The sequence below is a fragment of the Neolamprologus multifasciatus genome, chromosome 7 (genome assembly GCF_963576455.1).
Source record: "Neolamprologus multifasciatus chromosome 7, fNeoMul1.2, whole genome shotgun sequence".
In the NCBI taxonomy this organism is placed as follows: domain Eukaryota; kingdom Metazoa; phylum Chordata; class Actinopteri; order Cichliformes; family Cichlidae; genus Neolamprologus; species Neolamprologus multifasciatus.
The window spans coordinates 14,284,041-14,300,635 of record NC_140445.1 but is presented as its reverse complement, the minus strand read 5'-3'; the positions used below and the strand labels follow the sequence as shown (position 1 = coordinate 14,300,635).

General features: G+C 39.6%; 1 protein-coding gene across 3 annotated transcripts in view; it reads left to right on the top strand.

Annotated features, from left to right (window-relative positions):
• arsb (arylsulfatase B) overlaps window positions 1-16,595 on the top strand; it is a 42,184-nt gene that overhangs the window by 11,440 nt on the left and 14,149 nt on the right. Inside the window, exons 7-9 of one of the 3 annotated variants that reach the window (XR_014875493.1) lie at window positions 7,040-7,153; window positions 8,110-12,306; window positions 12,436-15,417. Coding sequence is in view for 2 of the 3 variants with exons in the window: in XM_085169270.1 (XP_085025396.1) it covers window positions 7,040-7,153; window positions 8,110-8,375 (380 nt within the window). In the remaining variant the exon portion in view is untranslated. Of the gene's footprint in view, window positions 1-7,039; window positions 7,154-8,109; window positions 15,418-16,595 lie in introns of those variants that run through there. The other 2 variants (XM_085169271.1, XM_085169270.1) reach the window with 2 other exon arrangements.

Sequence of the window (16,595 nt, the reverse complement as noted above, 5' to 3'; positions counted from 1 at the left end):
AATTACTCAGCTACATTTCCGAAAGAATGCAAAAGCATTGACATATATTTTTCCTTCCTACGACAGCCCGACGGGCAGGGCAGATATAGATTTAGGTAGCCCGACTGGAAAAATCGCTAGCCCCGGGACGTCGGGCTAGCGATTTTGCGAGCCCTGCCCTGAGAGAGGCAAGCCCCATAGAGAAAGGTCCCAGCTGACCAGTGGATGTGACTATTTTGAGCTTTTAATTATTCAAAACTATTTTGGTAGAGCTAATGAAAAAAGATACAGATCTAGAAATGAGCTTCCAAAGATCCATGAAACTTTTTATAATACAATAATTATGTTAAATTATTTTCTTTTCTGCACAGTGCAGATAATTAAAACGTTATGCAGATTAATTACATTCACTTGCATTTAAAAAACAAAAAACAAAACAGTAATTAAGAGAAGTGATGGGCCCTGTGACGAACTGGTGACAGGTCTGGTGCTACCCAACCTCTTGCCCTATAACAGCTAGAGTATATGCTGCTCCCCAGCGACCCTGAATTGAATAAGCAGTAAAGAACGTAGATGGCTGGCTGACCTGTTATTGCAATGAATGTGACAGGTAATCATGATATGGATTTTAGCTGTTCTTAAGCGGCGCTGCTGTAAATCAGTCTGCTCGTCCTGTGCAGGGTCATGGGTATCTGGAGTGTGCTCACATTGGGTCAAAGGTGGACTGCAGGCTGCCTGGCAGATCATCTGTTTATCACACACTGCAGGCAGTTTAGTGTCACGACTAAGCCTAACCTGCATGCTTGTGTACTGAGGATGAAACTCATACAGGGAAGCTTAAACACTCTTAGTCATAATTCACATGCCAGTGAAGGCTTAAGATGATGAAAACCTCATGCACTGACCTCCTCCTCCTCTGTGTGCTTGCAGTGTAGGATATGTTCTCCTTTTCTTACTGACAATGTAATTCTGCTGTGTTTTCTCATTAAGCCTGTATGAAAGGATCATTGTTTGAGCTTAGACCTTAGAACAGAGTTTTATATAACATTTGAATAAAGCAAAACGAGTGTTTGAAATTGTTGTTAGGTTTGTAAAGAGTGTTTGGAATCTTAGTTAAGATTAGCTGAATCCAGAGAGTTTTTTTCTCTCACTGTTTCGTATATAACAGATATTTTGTTTTCTTCTGAGGAATGCTGATAACACGGGGGTGAAACTCTAATCATTCACTGTTGACACTGTAATCAGTCGCCAGGGAGGAAATCTGAGAAAGCTGATGTTAGAGGGCAGGGCGGGTGTTCACTCTTTAACCTCTGATTGTAGGGAGGTTTTACAGGAAATCTGCTATGGGACTGCTTTTTTTTTTTTTTTTTTTTTTTTTTTTTTTGGGACTCATCCTTGTTTAAACCACTTAATATTTAGTGGACCAAACCGCTTCCATCTCTGGGGAGGTAGCAGGGCAGTTATCTGGGGCCATGCTTTCTGACTTTTACTACACTTCAGTTACACATTTAAAAATAGTAAAGGTCCAAGGGGACTGAAATGGTAAAAAAAAATAAAAATCCTGCTTATATAGCACCTTTTTAACCTTGGTGGTTTTTCCAAAGTGCTCTAAAGTGTTTCTCCTACTGCATTTTTAAAGCATCAGAGACCTACAAGGTGCCGTCCTGCCATAGGGAGCAACTTTGGGTTTAGTTTCTTGCCCAAGGACACGCAGACGTGTGGAGGAACTGCAACGTGAGCCACTAAACTTGCTATTACTGGACAGCACACTCTACCAACTCAGCCTTGGTTGCTCTGTTTCTTTTTTGCAGACTTTTTTGGGACTGAAAAGCTTCACAGATGTACCAGACAGATATTAATATGTTGATCAAACACATGTGAAACAAACAGTAGTCTTATGTATTAGGGGCTTTTCAAAATATTATCTGGATTTCTTTAAACAGCAGTCCTTTAGAGTTTGTACAAGTCACGCTCCTTCCTGAGTCCATATTCAACAATGAACGTCAGCCTGCTTTAATATGAGATTTTCAGTGTTCGACGTCAATCCGTATTTCAAGTCAGCTAAGCACCGCACAGATCTGGGCTTAATTTCAGGTTTAAGGGCACCTTTTGGTGTTCACTGGTGGGGGATCATGTTCACTTATTTACATTAGCGACTCTCTAGTGGGTGGGTTGGACCAGGCCTCAATGCTCACCAGTGATTCCCTGTTTGTTCCGTTCTCTGTCAAGATGATGCAAGTGCGGCAATAATGTTGAGTTACGGGCCCCGGGGAGGCCAATCCATGACTTGTGTGTGTGTGTGTGTGTGTGCATGTGTGCATGTGTATTTCCAGGTATGCTTTTGCTGTATTGCCAGTATATCTGCTATCAATGTCACGCTGAAAAGAATTCCATTGTGAATCAGGTACTTTTGAGATGGTATTGCACAATGGATGAAAATCTGACGGTACTTTTCTTCGAAAGTCCTTCATTTTTCTTCCTAAAAACCACTAAATGAAATGCAGCCCCAAACGATGAAACAACCTCAACCATGTGTTACAGATGAGCGTATAAACTCACGGGCCTCTACTGACTGAAATTAGAATTCATGATCCCATAAGACCTGTTGGCACTGATTTTCAGTCCACTTCTTGTGTGTTTGGCATCCCCAGTCTTCTGCTTGCCTTCCTTAAGAATGACTTTTTGACAACCATCTTTCCATTGAGACCATCTCTGATAAGGCTTCAGTGAACAGTAGATGGGTGAATTGAAGACAGATGCTTTGCTCTGGTCCTGTGTTAAGTCTCTATGGTTTTTTTTTTTTTTTTTTTTTTTTTTTTTTTTTCTTATTTATTAAAACTGTGTACAGCAGATGAACAATATCTGAAAGTCATCATGTCCATAAAGCCTAATTCTTATAATTTTGTCCTACTTGTCTTTTCCTCAAATTGTTTTAAATGAACACTGCACACCATGCCAAGGTTTGGTAGGTTTTTGTCAGTTAATGCCTGTCAAACGGTTTGATCTTTGGCATTTTTCTTAGATTCAACTTAAGTAGTGAAAGCAAACTGTTTTTGTGACAGGCTGACAGTAACAGAGTGCTGAAAGAGCCAATTACAAATTGGTTCTTTGCTAAGTTGTCTGTTGCATGTTCATACAATACTGATTTATTCCTTGAGTTAGATGTATTTTTCATCCTTGACTGATAGGTCAGTGTTAGGTGGCTTAATTAAGAAACATTTCATCCCTCAGTACACAAGCATGCAGGTTAGGCTTAGACGTGACACTAAACTGCCTGCAGTGTGTTTCTAAAATGGCAGTGTACAGGATTAGACTGAAAATGAGTTAAAAAGCAGACAATGTCCTAAGAAAACTTTGAAAGACCTACTGAAAGTTTGGAGAACTTTTGCTCAAGATAACTATCAAGGATCAAATTAGGTCCTTGGAAGCAAAATATAAAGAAATAAAGGATGGCTCAGGACTTTTACAAAGCACAGTATGTTCTGTCTTTAATGATGTGTAGTAGACGTCAAAAATGAGGAAGAAAACAAAACAATATTAGCATCCATCAGTAGTCCTTTAGGGGCAACCGTGGGCTCAGATTAACTGGTTGCTGATCTCTTTGCTGGGCTGTTTATTGCTGAGCAGGGGAGTATACTTTGAGTTTATCAGGACCTCTTGTACTGAACTAGAGTAACAAAAGTTTAAAGTTGCTGATTGTCAAACCAAAACAAGGAGCTTAAAGACACAAAAACAATCATTGAAAAAATGTAATGTGAAAGCTGTAATAGTTGGTTGCACCAAGCTGAGAGGAAGAAAACCAAAAACAAATACAAATATTGGTAAATGAAGCTTTAACTTAATAAAATCCCTCATTCACAAACCTGTTTAAACGAATAATTCCAGAAAATCCAAACAGTCATTTATTGTCTGTTTTGAAACAGGCCAGTGTTGCTCAAATTACCCTCAAAGTTTACTGGTGGTCATTAACATTTAAATCTTTGGCTTGATAAGGGAAGCACTGCTTTACAAGCTTTCAACCTCATGTTTTATGTTTGAAAGTTTATTGTCGGCCACCGCTTTGACACCCACCCTCCCTTCCAGGCTGAAATTCTTCTCTTTTTTTCCCCCTTTTTCTTCTTTCCTATTATAACCCTGCCCCTCTTTGAGACCTCCCTCTCCTCTCCTTTCTCCTTCTCCTCTTCTCTCCTTTTCCTTCTCCTCTTCATGCTTTTTTTTTGGTTTGGGTGTTTTCTATTTAGCTCATGAAAAGACTTTTTTCCTTCATTTCTTTTTTTCACTCCTTTCAAGTCTCTTTTTCAAAATCTTCTTTGCTGTCGCTTTGTGAGTAAAAGGATTGTGGCTAAATGGGTCACAGAGGGGTCCCTGAACTTCTCACTTGCTGAGAGAACGATTCCTGGACTTGACCCAAGCCTTAAATCACTCCTCAGCTCTCCCTCTAGAAACTTCTCTTGCTCACTCGGGGTCTCTTCCCACTGTTCCTCCCTCCCTCCCTTCCTCCTGTTTGTGTGTCATCCTGCTGTGGATCCAGATGAGTGCAGCCTCCTTTGTCCTGCAAAGAATGAATGTAAGAAATGGACATGTGTACACTGCGGGCAGTCTGTTGGGCTTTGAGGTCCAGTCCCTTTTTAAGAATGGAAGAAGAAGCTCGTGCGCAGCATAATTAATCAAACCTGTCAATCATTAATCACCTGCTTACATAACGGTGTTCACACCTGAATCTGAATACCCCATTCTTACGCAACCATGTGAGCGATGCCGATCTGAGATGAGCTGAGCAGCTTAGCTCTGCATTTGGAAGTGTTTGAGATACCCACACGTCATTCGCACAACGATCAGTGAAGAATTCATTCAATTCATTCAAGCTTTTATCATGTGGTCGCAAAAACGCTGAGATCGGAAATGTTTTAATTCCCTCACTCATGTTGCTGCGGCGGGATCGGCTCTATTAAACAAGCCCCGATGGGGAACTTTGGCTTTGTGTGGGTGCGGATTTCTCTTTATGTGAAGAATGTTAAGGACATGCTTGTTTTTGACAGCGTTAGGAGGCTGCAATGACTTGCAAATCTGTCTAACCAGGACCATATTGTTGGGGTCAACAGCAGTATGAACCCGAGAAGGCCAGATCTCCTGTGTTTGAAGGTGCAGAGATGTGTACTCGCTTCTGGGAGACATTTTCCATAAGGGTTAGAAATACTCAGTGTTGGGCAAGTTACTTTGAAAGGGTAATTAATTATAGTTACTAGTTACTTCTTCAGAAAAGTAACTGAGTTAGTAACTGAGTTACAAGATTCTAAAAGTAATTAATTACTTGAAAAGTAACTATTGCGTTACTTTAAAAAAAAAAAAAAAAAGTTTACCCCTCTGGGCTCCAGGGTATAAATGGCCATTTTTGACTACTTTTGATGTTTCCTCTACATTTCACCTTTAAAAACTATTTATTTGCCTTGTTTGGTATCATTCTTTTCAGCACAACCTCACGTGCCGGAATTTACAGTTATGTTTTCATTTTGACATACTGTATTAACACAATTGATCTAAAATCAGACAAAAAACATAAAATCTGAGTAGAAAAAGTAGAATTTTTTTTACTGTAAGAACCACAAACATGTTTATTGAATCATATTTCATAACTTTAAATGCAAATATAAATTGTCAATTTTAAAATCCTATGCACAAGTTTTGCAAACAAAGTTATTTGCAGCCACTTACCTTTTACCCCCCCCCCTTTTTTTTTTTTTTTTTTTTTAAATAACCATTTTAAACTATTTACATAACAATCAGCTGTTCTGCATTCAATAAGATGCCACACAAATTATTTGTGCCACTTCAAAAAAATAATTTCTGTCCACTTTAAAGGAGGACATCACAGCCTAATACCTGGAGACAGCAGTTACCTCATTGTTCTGACACACAACACAAAACTATCCACAACACTACACACTAACTACACACTCCAAACACGCTAAACGTCACAAATCTCTCTCTCTCTCACTCTCTCTCACTTGTCTCACTCACTCTCTCACTCACTCACTCCTAAAACCTCCCCCTCTTCCTAAACAACCAAATGTCATGTCGCCATATAATTTTTTTGATTGGTCGACAGTCAAACAGCAGCATTCATGCGATTGTTTTGCCCCCTTAGCTTCAGGTGTTGTGCCAAAAAGTGATCGTCTACCAGAAAGTGATTGCCGCCCGCAGGAGCGCGTGCAGCTGTTTAAAGCTGTAGCGCCTGGATTACTTACAGCTACTTCTGTGTAACTGATATAAGATGCGGTAAGCTGAACACAGCTTCAACCATCTGTTTGTTGAAAAATAGTAACGCGACCACACCGCATTTTCTTGTTAGTAACAGTAACGGCATTGAAACGATAGGAATAGTAATTAGTTAGATTACCCGTTACTGAAAAAAGTAACACCATTAGTAACGCCGTTACTTGTAACACCATTATTCCCATCACTGAAAATACTTTATGGCGGGAAGCTGCAGATATTTCTACACCATCAAAAGGAAGATCAGTTATTTACTTTTGCCCTATGAAACTGATAAAAGTGTGCTCATTGGTAACTGCGACCCTTGTTTCTGTGCCATCTTTGTGTCTGCACAACTGCACTAACAGCACATTATTCATTATACTTGGCAAACATGGAAGACTGGTGCTGAGTCGACCACATTACCACCGTATCTGTCAAATTCCTCCAGGCCCAAAGTTCTGTGTGTTTTCAGAAATGTATACATTTAAAAAAAACAACTTTTGTTCTTGAACAGGAGGGTTTTTCATGGGGTTTGTTTATTTAAACTGTTCTATTTCACTGCAGATTTTGCAGCACAAAAGAGTCTGTTATTAGTACATTTATTTTCACACCCTTCACCTGATACCGACTGTGATTGTCAAGTATGCTGATGCCAGTCTACCTTCTCATTTGGTTTCCGAAGACATCCACAGAAGGCGCTTTGTATCCAGGGGTGGACTAATATCATCTTAATCAGCGAACTGTAGTTTTTAAGATGGATGGTTTCCTTGAATCAGCTCTGTCCTCTGTCCTCCTCTGTCTACAGGTCCTGGCAGGCAGCGCGAGTTAACTTTGGCTCAGGTGGCCAACTCCGGCTTCAATGTGTCCATTCACGCAGCCATTCGATCTTCAAAGTGGAAGCTGCTGACTGGGTACCCAGGTCAGTATCTTCTGTCACTTCTAATGTCATATTTAGTCTAAGTGGGACGTAGAATATGAAACACAGTAATGCACAGGAAGACATTCATTTCTTATCTTTATTTAAAAAAAACAAAAAAAAAAACCCAACTTAATACAATCAAACACTCCATCCCAAGTAAAAGTCCAACGTCTTGTAGCAATACATGAAGTAAAGTTGGTAGTAGCAAATATTTGAATATATCTTATGTAAAACGGTAAAGTTGTCAGAGCTGACAGCATGTCCTCATTGTGCAGGAGGAAAATAGTTCTCTCTTCATTTTTGAGACCCAGAGGCCATCTTTTATCTTCAGTCTGTGGTCTGGTCAATGAGCCAAAGTGCCATTAGCTGTGGCCCTGCCCACTGGGTACCATTTGGCCCATTACATTGTGATCACACTGTGGAAAATGTATATTATATTATATTGGGGGGGGGGGGGGGGGGGGGGTAAAAATGTATTCTGGGTCTTGGAGGATTTATTTTATTTTTTATTTTTTAATTATTGTTCTAATACCAATACTAAGTGATCGATCTAACCAGTAAGAAGCAAGTTGCCTTATGGCTCAGTCACACTAGAGTAAAAATATGGCAGCCTTGTTGCCACTAGGAAAAGCAGTGGTTGCCTGGTCATTTTTTATTTATTTATTTATTTAAATTATTATTATTTTTGTTTATTTTTTTTCTGTCTGATCTTAAGTGGACCGGACCAGTGAAACTCCCCTTTCTGTCAGTAAAGAAGTTTAACTACACATTTAATCCCTGAGATATTCTAATATAAGAAAAGTGCAATTTTAGCAGTGCGTCTGTTTTTGCACATGATAAAATTCATCTATAATAAGTAGGGCAGGAAAAAAGAACAAACAAGCTGAACAGAAAATGGAGATGGGGTTTTCCTCCCTTCTTAACAATACTGCTAATGTCCTTTTTGTTATCCCCAGGATGTGACGTTTGGTTCCCCCGACCTGACAGCAACACCTCCGACTCAAGCTCCTCTGAGGTGGATCAGCTGAAGCCTGTCATGCTGTTTAACATTGAAAAGGATCCAGAAGAGAGAAATGAGGTGTCTGCTCAGTTCCCCAAGGTAGTCCAGCATCTCCTCTGTAGACTAGAGCACCACCAAAAAAGTGCTCAGCCCATAAACTTTCCTGATGATGACCCTAGATGTGACCCAGGCCCCACTGGAGCCTGGGGGCCCTGGGCTTAGGCGGATATTACCGATATTGTAGCATTTTGTTTACTGTGAATTACAACAGCAGGAATTTTCCTTTGTGGGGAAAGATGAAGTTTTACAATAATTTTTGTTTGTTTGTTTTTAAAAGAGAACAGCCAATACCAAAGAATTCAGAAAGTCAGTAACAGCAGCACCTTTACTCTGCCTTACATAAATCTGGTTACAGCGGATTAGTTTAAATGAATCAACACCGCTAATTGTCATCTAGAAGCAAAGGCTGAGGAGGGTGGATGGCAGCAATCTTTCACTCCAGCTTATTAATCAACCAAAGATCCAGACACTTAATTCATTTGGAAGCCTAATGTTTAGCTCCAACCATCCTTGCTGGAAAACTCAAAAACCAGTTTTATTTGTTGTTATCTATCATCCACCTGGGCCTTACTTAGAGATTCTTATCTGCTCTCTGACGTTTTATCTTAGGCTGTATCAGGTTAGGGCTGGATCAAGTGACCCTGAATCCTCTCTTAGTTACTCTGCAATAGGTCTAGGCTGCTGGGGGTCCCTGATGGACTGAGTGCTTCTTTTTCACTCACCATGTATTTATAAATCACTAGTTATAATTAATCTCTGTCTATCTTCACCAGTGAATCTTCATCAGATCACGACCGGTTGAGGTATATAGTGCATAGTGTTGTCTCTGAGGGGAGCTGCACTATACATTTGCATGTCTAGAATCTGAGCAGGAGAAACTAATTTCTTTCATATACGCATCCTCTTTGATCTTTGACCCCTAGGTGTTTGACCTTCCACTGAAAGCAGCATGCAGACTAGAGCAGGAAATGCTTCCTGCTGAGAGCAGGCGGCCACTGTCCGAATGTGGGCCGCGACCCTTAACCTGCCCTGCATGTTGATTGACAGCTGAGCAAAACAAACAACAATACTGCTGCTACAGAAAAACAGAGCCGTAGACCTATTTGTCATTAAGGAGTCAATGACGCTCCTGTTTTGTTTGTCACATTTCCCAGACTTGTCACCATAGAAACCATGTCACATGGAGCTCCTTGCTCCATGTGACATTTAACATATATCTTGCACTGTTACCCACTCAAATCTGTCCTTTAAATGTGAAGGTGGTACCAGGATATGCCAATACGTTTATGCAAAGTTGTGAGGGTTTGAACTTGTGTTTCAGTTTAAATGTTTTATGTTTTGTTTCCTTAATTTATAATTATTAATATTTGTTCCATAAATACCAGCACCACAAAAAGTCTGTATGAAGTATATTATCTTTATTAACATGTTTCCAAATCCTGGTCGGTGCACCTAAATATTAGGGGTGCAATGATACACAAAATTCACGGTTCGGTTCGGTTCGGTTCAATACTTTGGTGTCACGGTTCGATGTTTTTTCGATACAAAAAAAATGTTCATGCCTTTTTAATTTGTCATTTATTAAAATTATAAATATATATTTTAACTCAAAAGTACAGTTTTTTTAATTTAATGTTGCTGAAACAACAAAGTAATGAAAGATAAATCTATCTGATTGAGAAATCACTCATCTTTGGAAAAGAGAGTTTATTACAGAGAAATGGCTCTTTCCAAAATAAAAGCTATACTATACTCTTCTTCTGGGCTATATTCTCAGCAGCATATTAAACATATCAGGTCCCCATAAGGAGAATCATGCGCTAATGGCTGTCTAAATGACTCGGGTAAAGTTTGTAGCATGCGTGCTTGTTGTTTTTGTCTGCTTCCACTTGTCTTTGCACTAGGATGATGTCGGAGTAAATGTGCAGTCATATTCGTTGTGTTCCCACTAGTGCTGTCAGCGTTAATCTCGTTGAAATGACGTTAACGCCACAACACTGCAAATCTCTGTTAATGAGCTACCGCGGATCGCCCCGTGCGTGGGGCTGGACGGCGTCAATACGTTAACGAGCTAACTGCACTAACACACTAGTTCCCACCAATGTAATTGAGCATTGCGTGGCACATCCGACATACTGTTTTACTTTTGTCCATGACGCGCTTACCTTCAGGGTCATACGTCACATTAAAACCAAAATAGTTCCAAACGCCAGATCTGAATGAGGGTGGGGGAGGTTCAATGTTGCCATGTTGCAACGAGAGCTTAACTTCTGTCTGCTAGCTTGCCCTGCGCTCAGTGAATCTGCGTTCGACTACTCCGCCTAGGCTGCACTGTCGAGCGCAGATCCACTGAGCGCTCAACACAGACAGCATCGTCAGAAGGAAAGTTGATAAAATACATTTTGTATTGTTTGATGCATATGCGCACCGAACCGAAAGCACTGTATCGAACGGTTCAATATCGATACGAGTATGAAGTATGAAGCTGATTGAGATTAAAGTATATTTTAAATCACTGTAAATCTCTTTTCTATCTGTTTTAATACACTCAGTTTACTTGAATATCATCTCTTTAAAGCACAAACTGATCATAATTCAAAAGCGTTACATTGACTTTCTCAGCATCTTCACTTGTCTGTGGTCCAAAGTAAGTCCTACTTTGAATTTTGATGCTTAATTGATGAGTGTCCTTTGAGATTTTTTTTTAGGGCAAATTTCACTAAATTATTTATTAAATAACAGTCAGCCCAGATGGCATGCCCATGGCCCATGTCCACTGCCAATTTCTTACTTAAATTTTTAAAACCTACTCTACATTTATTTGGTGTCTAATTCTGTCATGGTACCACATGCTAAAGTAAAATGCCATTTGTGTCAGTTAAATGGAGTTCAAACTGGGATTTTTGTAACAGCAAATACCATAGTACCACGTGATTATTTTATGTTTCTGAGAAAGTGCTTCTTACTTTGCTGAGGCTGTAAATTTGTCACTTTTGTCAGTTTACTCTACAATCAAAACTCTGCGTTTCAGTATGATGGGATAGTCTATTTAATTAGACGTTACTAGTGTTTGCAATTCGTGTAAAACCAGGGCCTGTAAGTTTCTCAGCTCGACTGCAGACCACTTTTGCACTTCTCATACCCCGTTTGTGGTGAAGTGCCCCTCCTGACAGGCTGCTCCGTCTTCCCCTACGTGTCATTATGATCAGGGTGCCCCTGCGGTGTCACAGCTCGTCTCCTCCTCATAGTTTTCAAAGTGGTTTTGGTGTGTCTTTCGCACTTAATTCTGCACTTTGACTCAGCACCGTGAGTGTCGAGCACAGTCTTCAGCTCTGATGTGCCTCCGCTGTATCAACACTGCGATTCGCTGACTCTGATGTCACCCCACGTTGTTGTTTTTTCAGCTGCAATGACAAAGCTATGTGTGGCTCCAGAGAGATGCCCCTGAAAGATATGACAGGGGAAAGATATGATATCCCAGTGTTAGGCTCAGATGTTTTTCCAGTGAGCACATGTGGGACGCACACAAAAAACAGGCTGCCACCCTTGATTCCTTTCTGGTATGTTCACAAGACGAGACTGAAGGTCTCACAGTCAAGTGGGACGAGAATTCCAAACAAGATTGTCTGTCTGTGCCGCCTGCCTGTGAAAACAGATTAAAATCATACTGACCAGTGCAGTCAGGAATGTGTTGAACCTTGAGCCTCGAAGAGGGGAAACCCAACGGCTTATCGCACCTAATTAAAAACGGCTATGTAGATATTTTGTACCGTATGTTGATGAGGGTCACAAAGGTGGTTGTGTGGGATATAGATGAAATTTTAAAAACTTTACATAGATAAAATGATCACATTACATCAGCAAACAGTGGACTTTGGAAAAACATCACACTTAATGTAATTTATATACACACTAACAGCTCTGTTAGGCTTTACTTAGCATTAGCACTAGCTAAATGCTAGCACATTACTTTAACAAGCTAACACTTGCTCATTAGCTTCCTGCCAATAAACTTTTGGGACCACAGTCTTGTTTTTTTAAAGCTATCGGTTTACTTTTATTATGTGGCTTAAGATGGTTTTGTATTGTTCTGGTTTTATTGTATCTTTTCCTACCTCGGTCAACGAAATTTACTGACATTCAAAGAAAAACTTGCACATTAAAAGGCCGGGATCTGTGAGAGATGCATCAGGTCACTGGGAGTGGTTTGACTGGAAAAAAGAGAGTGCTTATTCCAGATAAATCTATTAGGAGAGATTCCAAAGAGATGTTCCAAGGTTTGTTTGTTTTTTCAATACAACAGGGGTTGGTTATTTTGCAATGCCAAGGATGATACTCACAGGGGGACTGCTGGGTTTGTAAGAGGGTGAACAGCCAGGTGAGTTGCTGAGGTGAGTATTTCAGAAGGAACTGGTCAGCTCAAGAGACAGGTAAGTAGTCCTGGTAAGAGAACTGCTCTTCAGCCACACAGGGAATACTGGGAAGCTACAACATCAGTTTGCAGGAACGCAGGAGCACAATAAATCTCAGAGACAGGCAGAGAAGCTGAGTGCTGGAGGTGGTCCTTGCATACTGGCTGCTGATGAGGCTGATTGGGTTGACAAGACTCCAACACAACCTTGGCCGAAGCACCAGAACAAAAGCAAACCAGTGCAGGACTTTCTGAATTGTTTGAAAGCACTTCATAAATAAACTTTATTACTTGCAGTACTGTGCAGTATTTCATTGGTTCAAATGGTGGCCTTTGCTGCTAGAGGAGCCAAAACTTTATCAGAAAATTTCATGCAATTTGTGCTATGCTAATTATTGTTCAAGTTTTCTGTTGGATGTTGTTCAGATTGGATCTATGTATCTACTTTAAAAAACATGCACAATATATTCTGTAACTCCAAGCTTTGTAGTTATAAAAGTAAATACCCAGGTACAGTTCAAATATGGGCTTATAATGAATTATAACACAGATTATGAGAATGATCCTGTTTTTAAAAGCTTAAGCTCATAAAGGTGGGAATCACCATACATCCCACGATACGATATTATCACAATACTTAATGCACGATACGATATTATTGCAATTTTTAAAAATATTTTGCGATATTCAGATTCTGTACATAAAGGGAAACTTTATCAATATTCATTTTATCTAATATCAAAGTCTCACACTCAGTCAGTTTTATTGTTGGCAAACTGAACGGTTTGTATACCAGTCTAGTCCAACTTAACTGAATGCAACCATCTGGTACAATTATAGCTATTCTGAACTATGCAATTTATGAAAACTATGCAGCCCATTCAGCAACTGAAGAATTTGAAAGTAAATTAAAACAAAATATAATTTTACATTAAATAAAAAAAGTTTTAAACTTAATTAAAATAAAACATGTCTTAAATTAAAATAAGTAAACTGTCATGTTTATTGCTGCCCAAAAAAAAGTTAAACACATTTGGACAGTGAAGGAATGTCAGGATTCTTGCTCAGAAAAAGGAGCTGATCAACATGCTCTGAAGTCAGAGCATGTTCCAGTCCACAAAAACTTTTTTTGTAACAAAATATCGATTTCTGCTGTCCCTGTATCGATCCCCCCCCACCCCTATAAGCTCAGCTCTCGGCTTTAAGATTTAGCAATACACTATGTGCCATTACAAAATCGATGCCATTCACTCTGTTTACGTTTTTCTTTCTTCCTGCATTGTCACACAGCTTAGTTTACCTTGTATTTATTTTGCAAATATACCAGAAACATTTTTACATTTTCCCACCTTTTTCCCTCATACTGTGTCCTCTCTGGAATTAACGCTTGTCGCAGTGTATGCTAAGGAAGTACACAGTAATTTGTGGGCTGCTATTTATAGAAAAAACAAAGCCTCTAAATGTAACTTCTTAATTGCTGCTTCTCATACAAGATTTTGCACTGAACAGACTGGAGACCACGTTGAGTGTGGTGCATTTTTGCACAAACTTGTAATTCACTTGTTTTGCCTCTGTTTAGCACTTTAGGCTACCCTTCCCTCTACATGGTGTTAACAACAGAACCATTCTACGATGTAAATCCTTTCTGTAATTATTCATTATTTATCTCAAGTTCTAAACTTGTGCATTCATTGATGAAGAGTTGGATTCCCGGTACAAAGTCACTCAGATCTTAGAGAAGCTAACCTTGTAGATCAGACTAGATAAATTAAATTTACAGATTATAAGTTAAACAATTTCTGCAGTGGACTTTTGCACTTTCAGTCCAGCTTTCAAGCCAAAGGTCAGTCAGAGTAGCAGTGATCCCAAGAACTGAAAGGATAACATCAGGGCTGCTATTATTGTCAATAACTGCAGTTGTTTAGCCAGAAACTCCATGACCGAGTCATGGGACTTCCCTTGTGTTTCCATTTTATTCCAGTTTCATTTGACTGACCAAGAAGCACAAATAGGTGGGGCACTGAAGTCCTGGCAGCAGTTGCTCCCCTCCTAGTCACAACACTCTCAAAATAGTGCATTCACACTTGTTCACTGTTGTGCAAAGTGCACACAAACATACAAAAGTTTTTGTTTGAAACTATTGTTCTTCAAATGAACTGACTGAGCAATCTTACACTAACTCAACATATAATTCTACTGACAATGACAAGAATAGAAGACTGGAGATGCGAGATGGTCCATTCACATGTCTGAAAATATTGCAAGTATGGGTCTCTGCTGTGTAGCCTTCAGACTGTTGGACCTTCAGTATGTGACCCTTCTGTATTGATTGATGATGTGTCTAAGACTCAGCTGTTAGCCTCCCAGACAAGGTTGAGCCTCGGATTTAGAGAGAATGTGACGGGTAGCCACAGTAATACTGTGTGAATGACTTGTCGATACAAAGTGAGTGTAATAAACGGACATTTTAATTGGGAAACAGTTCACTTTTTAGAAACATAGAAATTTCCCCTTTTTGTAAACTTAACTGAGTTTTTACTTGTTTGACTTTTGCTTTTATGTTACAAATAAAGGTCAATGGTGTTACTCAGATAAGAAAATATGGATAAAAACCATATAAACTCTGTAGCTGTAATAGTGTCCTATATGTCTTACATAGTAAGTCATGGGAGGTCAGCTTTGGTGTTTGTTACTTTTTTTTTTATTAAATCCTCATGGAGGAGCAACTTGCAGTAACTGAATATGCCCTTGTTCACTTTTGACTAAAGAATATCACCCACCTGCTATATCCTTTATAGGTGTTGAGTCCTTTGTTATTGGCTATTTATTGTGTCACATACAAAGCAATCCCATTCTAAAAAAAATACCCTGCTTTCCACCTTTTGATTTTAATAGGGACCATAATTTACACAATGAAGATGGTGTTGTTATAAGACTTGCAATTAGAACCATAAACTCATCTGGAAAGTGTTTCATCATAAATCCAGTGAGCTGAAGGCTTGTTTTCTCTAAAGCTTTGATTAAACTGTTGGGGACACAGGCATGGACAGCTTGAAAAAATTACAGCCAAGAAGCGATTGCTGCTATGCTTCTAAAAAGTTCACTGCCTGGAGCTGTTGCACAGTTGGTACATTGTAATGTAACGTCTCCACAGACAAGTCTCACAGTTCTAAAAAGATTGTCAGGTAAGTCCACATGGACCCACGCTCACTGTCTGATGATGACATTATGTCGCTGATTCCTACAGACTCACAACCACGGAAAGTATAACTGTAGACTACTGCTGTGAATCTTTGTAGAGCCTACAGTGTAACCCACGTAGTGGCCGATGCCATCGCCAGCATTCATGCTTGTGCATGATTTTCGTTACATCCTGGTGTTTTTTCTGCGGTGCTAGCCACGGTAGAAACAAATAAATTCCTGGGACTTTGTCCCTCCTGGATCCCCACTGTTTGTTGTGATCAGTTTTTCTTTTCATACATTCCTTCCTGTCCATTCCAATAGTTTCCGAAATCTCCCTGTGTTGTCTTTATATTGAGGTTATAATTATGAGCTGTTATGACATAAGTAAGACATAGGTTTAACGCAAAGGGGTAAATCTCCTTTCAGACTCCATGAGTCTCCTCCTATTGGTTATTCAAGAGAATGCAACTTTAAGGTACTCCCATATTAGCTACGTTTTTCATATACAGTTGAGGGAAGTAACTAGATACAAAAACCTTTATGGAATAACAGGTCCAAATTAAAAGAAAATATCCCAAAAAGATTATCATCCTTAGAACTTAACAAACTATCATGCACATTAGTGGGGGATTAATTACACACACACACACACACACACACACACACACACACACACACACACACACACACACACACACACACACACACACAAAGCCCATTCAGCTATCTTAGTGAGGACCTTCACTGACATAATGGTTTCCCTAGCCCCTTACCCTAAACCTAACCAT